This window comes from Pelodiscus sinensis, chromosome 1, assembly GCF_049634645.1.
Source record: "Pelodiscus sinensis isolate JC-2024 chromosome 1, ASM4963464v1, whole genome shotgun sequence".
In the NCBI taxonomy this organism is placed as follows: Eukaryota; Metazoa; Chordata; order Testudines; family Trionychidae; genus Pelodiscus; species Pelodiscus sinensis.
In genome coordinates, this window is record NC_134711.1 from 46,409,661 (window position 1) to 46,416,829 (window position 7,169).

At 39.8% G+C, this 7,169-nt stretch overlaps 1 protein-coding gene across 1 annotated transcript in view; it reads left to right on the plus strand.

The window, feature by feature from the left end:
• Window positions 1–3,942, plus strand: part of TFEC (transcription factor EC) — a 189,657-nt gene extending 185,715 nt beyond the window's left edge. Inside the window, exon 9 of the mRNA XM_075929387.1 lies at window positions 708–3,942. Coding sequence (XP_075785502.1) covers window positions 708–842 — 135 coding nt within the window. The 3' untranslated portion in view covers window positions 843–3,942. The remainder of the gene's footprint in view (window positions 1–707) is intronic.
• Window positions 3,943–7,169: the final 3,227 nt, after the last annotated feature.

Here is a 7,169-nt window from a genome sequence, read left to right on the forward strand (position 1 = left end):
AGGTGGACAGAGATCGGAAGAACAGAAAGTTGAAAGCTCATGGCTAGGCTTGGTAACCAGATTCCCAGCATAGATCCACAACCTCTTTGTCAGCTGCTGCTTTTTTGTTCGAAGAGAGAGAATGAATGAGACAGTGGGCTTGTTCTTTCTCAGCTTCCATAGGGTGGGTTACAAGTGCTGCTTCCCAGACCCCCCACAACAGTCTCTCTTACTCTTTTCAAACAGGATTGCATTATTGGAGAAGGAAAATGCAACTGATCCTAACCCCCCCACTGCTGTCTCTCTCTCCCTCCTTGGATGTGTCTAAGCCAGGGCCGGATTAAGGGGGGGGTTGGCCGGGCAGCTGCCCAGAGCACCAACCTATGCGGGGCTCCTGATGGCAGTTCTAAGGCATGCAGTGTGCCTGGCCGCATGGCGCCCCTTAGAGCTGCTATCAGGTGCCACACGCCCGGGGCCGGGGCTGCGCAGCGCCCCTTAGAGCTGCCATCGGGTGCTGTGCACCCAGGGCCAGGGACCGTGCAGCGCCTCTTATTGCTGAAATCGGGCACCACGTGCCCGATTGCAGCTGTAAGGTGCACAGTGCACCAGGGGGCGGGGCCGTGCATGCGCCATGCGCCCAGGGGTGGAGCCACGCAGGCATCGCATGCCCGCTGCCCGGGACGCAGGAATGGCTCGAGCTGGCCCTGATCTAGGCTGTTTCTCTCCAGGGAAAAGCTGCTCCAGATGGAAGGAGTAAAGATGCACCTTTTCCCACTTCCCCTCACCTGCAGCTGTTGAGGACTGCTACCGTACTAGCTGGGCCTGGCACAGAGGGTCAGCAGGGACTGCTAAAGGTAAATTAGTCCTAATATATAAGTAATAATTAAAAACATGTTTAAAAGATCAAGATGGGCTATTTACTTATCCTGACCCTCATTTTTATGAAATATCATAGGCAATTAAAAATGAATATACTCCCTTTTCAGCTGGGATTTCCCAAGGGCCCTGAGGATGCTAAGATTTCCTTGGGATCCAATGGGTATTGGCTGCTTCACTGCGTCAGCTCTTTGAAAAAGCATTATTTGTTTGTTAATACTACCATAATGCTTAGAAACCCCAGTTCTGGGCCAGGCCTCCATTATGTTCACTCCAGACATCTAAGCTGCCATTGAATAAGAGATGTTTCAAACTTACTCTCAAGCATTTTCTCTGATTATAGGAGCAATCCTATTGACTTCACAGGGCTTTCTCTCATAGCAAGGTTTTGCTAAGTCAGACTTTCAGATTCTACTGGTAGGGCACAAGTATTGACAATGAAAAATACTCTGTGTTAAAAGCCATTTGACTGTCTTCTCAATTCAGCAAGAAGTAGGGTCAGACTTATTTTATGCAAAGCAAATATCTCATCCTTAACAGTATGTGTATTGATTCAGTTTATAGCAACTGAGCTGCACTGGGGTAAAGGAGTTGCATTGGCCCTTATAAAATTAACAAGACAGTTGTATGTTTGAATGTATACATACTACACTCAGACAATTAGAAGGGTACAAAAAATGGAAGAGCAGATGAAGATAGAGTGGAGAGAAGTAGTCATGTTATCCACTCAAAGCAATAGGCTCCTGTTTGTTACCTATCTGCAAACCAGTAAAAATAAACTTTTCCCTGCAATTAACTGACTCGTTTCATGTTTCTGTAAATGTAGTTTACAAACAAACTAGGAAATTGTTCTGCAAAATGCTTTGGGCATTTGCTTCCATAGAGCCTTTGGGCTCCTGTTTGGGAGTCTGAATAGGGGTTGTGAGCTATTTTTTATTTTTTGATGGGGAAGGCTAGAGTTTGGAGAGAGTTGAGGGCAAAGAAGTTGGGGGTTGTAAATTAACTATTTTTTTGTGAAGGAAAAAAACCCCATAGGATTGCTATTTTAGTTTGTGATTACATTTCAAATTCTCTGGTCAGGCCCTACGGGTTGGCACAGGTATTTTTTTTTGTAGATGTACTTTGAAATTTAAGGCCCATATTCTGCATTCTTTGCTCACATTGGCCTGGATACACTAGATCAGGTAGGTCAGTTTAAGGTATGCCATCCAGCTATGGAAAAAGCCGAGCCACTGGGGCATCTTCACCATGCAAGGCTGAAGGAAGCACATACTCCTGTTGCCTGCCCTTGCTCCTCACACATTGAGGAGTACCAGACGCCAGCAGGGACTGCTCTCAGCATTTGATTGGGAGATCTACACTAGATCCGCTAAATCTAATGCTAGGAGATCAGCCTCCAGTGGATTGATCTTCTCTGTAGTGTTGACATGCCCATTAAGTAGTGCCAATGGAACTTTATGTGGAATAAGGTGCTCTTCAAAGTGTGTAAGGGTGTAAAGATCTAGCCCTAACTAAAACATGTTAATCATATTACAGCGTATCCCTTGCTCAGAGTCTAGTATTTTTCCCTTCTTGGTGACAGAACTTTTGTAAACATCCTATTCCATTACAGTGACACCTGTGAGAAAGCAGGATGAGGAAGCTTTAGCTTTAGCTTTTAGCACCAAGTCCTCGGGCATCTTCCCCATTTATAAATTATCTGGACCCTAAATCTGTATTATAAATAATACATGTATGTGGTACATAGTCCTAATGATATAATTCAGTTTTGGATTTTTACTACCATTCATAAACTGCTTCAGCAGACCTCTTGTAATTTATTATATCAATAGAACCCCTTAAATTACATCCTATATTCTGCCATGTGTTGCCCTATAAAATAAAGTGGCTTGTATTCAATAAGAGCAGCACTAAAAGCAGAACGAGACAGAAGTCAAATGTCCTTTATTGAGGATGGAAGTTACCGCACATGACAGGGTACAAGACAAGCAAAAACTTGAACAAAATTAATATAATGCACAACTTAATTATTTGCTTCTGAAGTTTTCCAAATATACAGATGAGGGTTATGTAACTCTGGGTGAGAGTCTCAGCATCTCTTTGTACATTTCTCACTCTACTTGTACCAGAGTTTAGCATTCAGATTTCTCTGTAAGCTGTGTGCTTGTACAGCTGCTCAGGAAAGATTCAAGTGAGCCCCAGGAGAGCTCCCACAGCTAGGTTTTTTATTTCTTCTGGTGGTGCATATCCACACATGCCTTAGTGAACATAAAATTTATTCTGCACAGGGATGGAAAAAATCCACACATGGATAGAAAAGATTAGAGAGAATATTGTTGCTAAGGTTTTTTCTACACTGCAATCCCCTAAAGCTTTGTGTAGAATTCATAAATTGCACAGCCCATAGCACAGGTACAAATAGCAGTGTGGATAGTGAGGCACTGTTTAGGTGAGTAAAGACACATCCAAATCCTACAGAGCTCATTGCATGCTCAAGCAATGCTTCCTATCTATGCTACTTCTGGTTTTGTGGGTGCAAGGAGCAATTCCTAGTGAAACCAGTTGGGGTGGATGACAGAAGGGTAGGCAGCACTCCTTTCACCTCACACCTGGACTCCCATTTAAGAAGGTCAAGAACTGCAGATGTGAGGGGGTGGGTAGGGGAATCTTCACAACTCTCTCCCCATGAGTGCTGAGTATGTTAGCTTTATTTCAGATGCTTTCTTCCTCTGCAGTGTGTAAGCTCTCCTTCCAGGGAGTCCTGGGGGCAGCAGCTGGAGGGGGATGCCATGGGTGTAGGGTCCATCAAAGCCCTTCTGCAGAGAGGTTCTGCCTGAGGATTGAAGTGTGGAGGTGCAGAAACTTTGAGGGGAAACTCATGGGGTATGTCTAGACTGGCAAGATTTTGCACAAAAACAGCCGCTTTTGCGCAAAAACTTGCCAACTGTCTACACTGTCCGCTTGAATTTGCGCAAGAACACTGACTTTGTAATGTACAAAACTTGCGCAAGGGGGCCAGTGTAGACAGGGAAGAATTGTTTTGCGCAAAAAGGCCCCAATGGCTAAAATGGCGATCGGGGCTTTCTTGCGCAAAATCGCGTCTAGACTGGCCACAGATGCTTTTGCACAAAAGCATCCTTGCCAATCTAGATGCTCTTTTGCGGAAATACTTTTAACAGAAAAACTTTTCCATTAAAAGTATTTCCGCAAAATCATGCCAGTCTAGATGTAGCCATGTTGTTTTCTATCGCATGACTGTTTTTCTCTTGCATGAGGGATGGCTAGCCTTCAATTATTAACATCATTAGGAAATAATGTGTAGAAATGTGCTGCACAAATTGCACTTGCAAAGCCACTAGGACTCCTCAATGATCATGTTTAATTTTATCCTGTGATAATTTTCTGACAGTTAGTGTGTTTGATTGTTTCAATGATGAAAGTCATATGTATTAAAGCATCAAAGAAGGATTCAGAAGAGACACTAAGCCCAATATACTGGACAAAATATTTGAAATGTTAATAGGATCTTTAGTAGTTGACAATGACCGCTATGATTTTTCAAAGCATTTTAATGCAGTTTGACTTTGTTACCTCTGAAGGAAGAATTTTAGACTTGAGTTTTTCACTTGCAAAAAGAGCAAAAACAATTGCAACTTATTTTATAGATCTAGAGAAACTCTTGTCGTTCTTGTTTCAAAATCTGTACAATTGGTATTGTCCAAGCCGATTTGCTTACATGAAAAATCTAAAAGATTTGATCTGAACATCTAACAACTTTGGAAAAAAATGTATCTGGATCTAAACTACTGGTCATGGTTATATTAAAAAAACAGAAAATGTAATTTTGATACAAATGAGACACAGCACTTTAAAATTTATAGGATTTTTATACAGTTTCCTAATCTTATTGTAGATGCACCTAACTATTTATATAGGACAACCTGCCTGCTCGTGGGAATGTTATCTATACTGCCTTTTATCACATTTACTGTATATTGCTACAGGATTTTATTTAGCAAATTCTTTTTGTGGAATTTAATTCTGGTTACATTGTGTATTTTCCATCAACAAATGAAATGAAATGTATACAGTAGAAAATGAGCTGTGTTTTAAAATGTTCAGACTTGTCAGGTATCCATTAATCTATAGATATATTCTGTGTAGGAAGTAGAAAGGAATATGAGTTTTTACATTCTTTGTATTTAATATTTACCTGTGGCCATGTATGAAATAGTTCTAATAAAACTGCAGCTACTTACAGTTTACAGAATGGGGCTAATGCTGGCAGTTGATCCTAAACTGACACAAACCAGATATTCTCTTAATGTTACTCCAAGGAATTTTAAACTGACTCTGTTAAAGCCAGGGTTATTTGCCTTGGGGATGCCTAATGGAAGGGTTATTATAACACTGTCCACAAATAGGTGTCTTGAGAGAGCTAGGGCCATAATACTTCATTGACAGCTAATAGATTGTGCTATTGCTGTATCATAGTGATCTCTGAGGTCAAAGGTCATATCTCTCCCTTAATATTTAAATAAAGATACTTGACTAGAGCAGAAAACAGCTTATTGCCAGTGATGGCTGCTGCTCAATTTACAAGAACCTTTACAAAGTCATGCTAATTCCTGGCCTTCTTAGAATGCACGGTAACCTTTCATAAATCCATCTTTTCCAGATGTCCTTGGAAATGACAGTTATAAAACTACAAATGATTTGTAATGCAAAATGGGACTGACAGACTTGAAGATTAGTTCTCAATGTACTAAAATGACTAACGACTATAGCTAACAAAAGGCTTAAAATGCATCAATAAGTATCTGCCAAAACAGCTCATGACTATCTTAAACATACTTAGTAACTGCTGGAAAATATGTTTATGATATGACAAGTAGCAGTTTTCCTCATCCTGGAGCAGAACTTCCTGTGCTTTGGGTCAGTCTAGAAGAGAGATTTTAAACAGATCATATTTTAGAATCCCTGACCTTATTGTTTGTGTCATTTTCTTTATGATTGAAACCCTGTTTGAATCACAGGATGATTGTCAAATAACGGGCTAAGTTGTGGACAAGACATGAAAAACTGTGTTTAAGTAATAATGGACCTTTATTGTTTGTGGTAATTTGGAAAAGATCTATTTGTTTAAGAAAAATGTATAGGGACACTATAAACACTCAAGTATTCTGTTATGCCTGCTAATTGTTTTGATAAACAGTATTTTATTGCACATATATAGCAGCAATTAATGCGGTGAGGCTGGCAGCGGGAACCCCACGACTGTCAGCTTTGATAAATATGGTTCTACTGTACTAATGGGGAAAAAAAGTCTGTGTAAAAACCTTCAAAATACATGCAAAATTGTGGGCTGTGCAAACTACGATAATTAATATTAAAAATATTGTGAAAGCCTAATATTGTGGGATTAGCAATTTCTGCAATATCAAAAATTAGGTAGGGCCTTATTTATTATGCATAAAAAAAAAACTGTGGGACCAAATACTGCCCTTTTCTAAACCGGGAGCAAATCAATGAGGTTTAAAGAAACATTTAGATTTAGAAATGAACGCAGAAAACGTGGCTGGCTGAAATTCATAATAATTTCTCCATCAACATTTAAAACACACACGCATAGGCCTTCTTATTTTAGTCTATAGGGTTTAGGAAGTGTATCTGATCATAGGTTCAAATTTAATCATATAGGATGGTGTATATTTATAAAAATATTTTCTGCTACTTCTGAGGCTGTTTATAATTTGAAAAAAAAAAGATGTTTTAGAAATATGCCTTATGAGCAATACATAGTTTTACTATCTATTTTCAACTAATGGAGAAAATCAGTGGGAAAAAAAAGGCAACAAAGATTTCTGGATCTAGTAGAAAACAAGAAAATATTTCCTATTACTTTTTTAGAAATAGCCTTTGATAGCCCAAAACATAGAATATGTGCTTTCTGGCTGGATCCAATCCTCTGATCAGAGTTAGCCTGCTTCATAAAGCATTAGGATGACACTAATAGCTCATAGAAGTAACAAGACCTGCTGTGGGAAAGGAATCTGCTTTATAACCTGCGTACAACAACACCTCTCTTCTTCATTTCCTCTCCTACTTTCAGTTTATGTACCCTCACTTTCATTCTCATATCTATCAGCCAGAATAGGTAACTCCAGGGAAATAATACTACACAGTATGACTGGAATTCTGTGGCATTTTTGTTATTGAGGTGTTTTGGGTTATTGGTTGTGTTAGACCAATCTATACTGCTGATACTGTCATCTTATTCATATTTTCACACCTTGAAAGTGACTTAGAAGAAA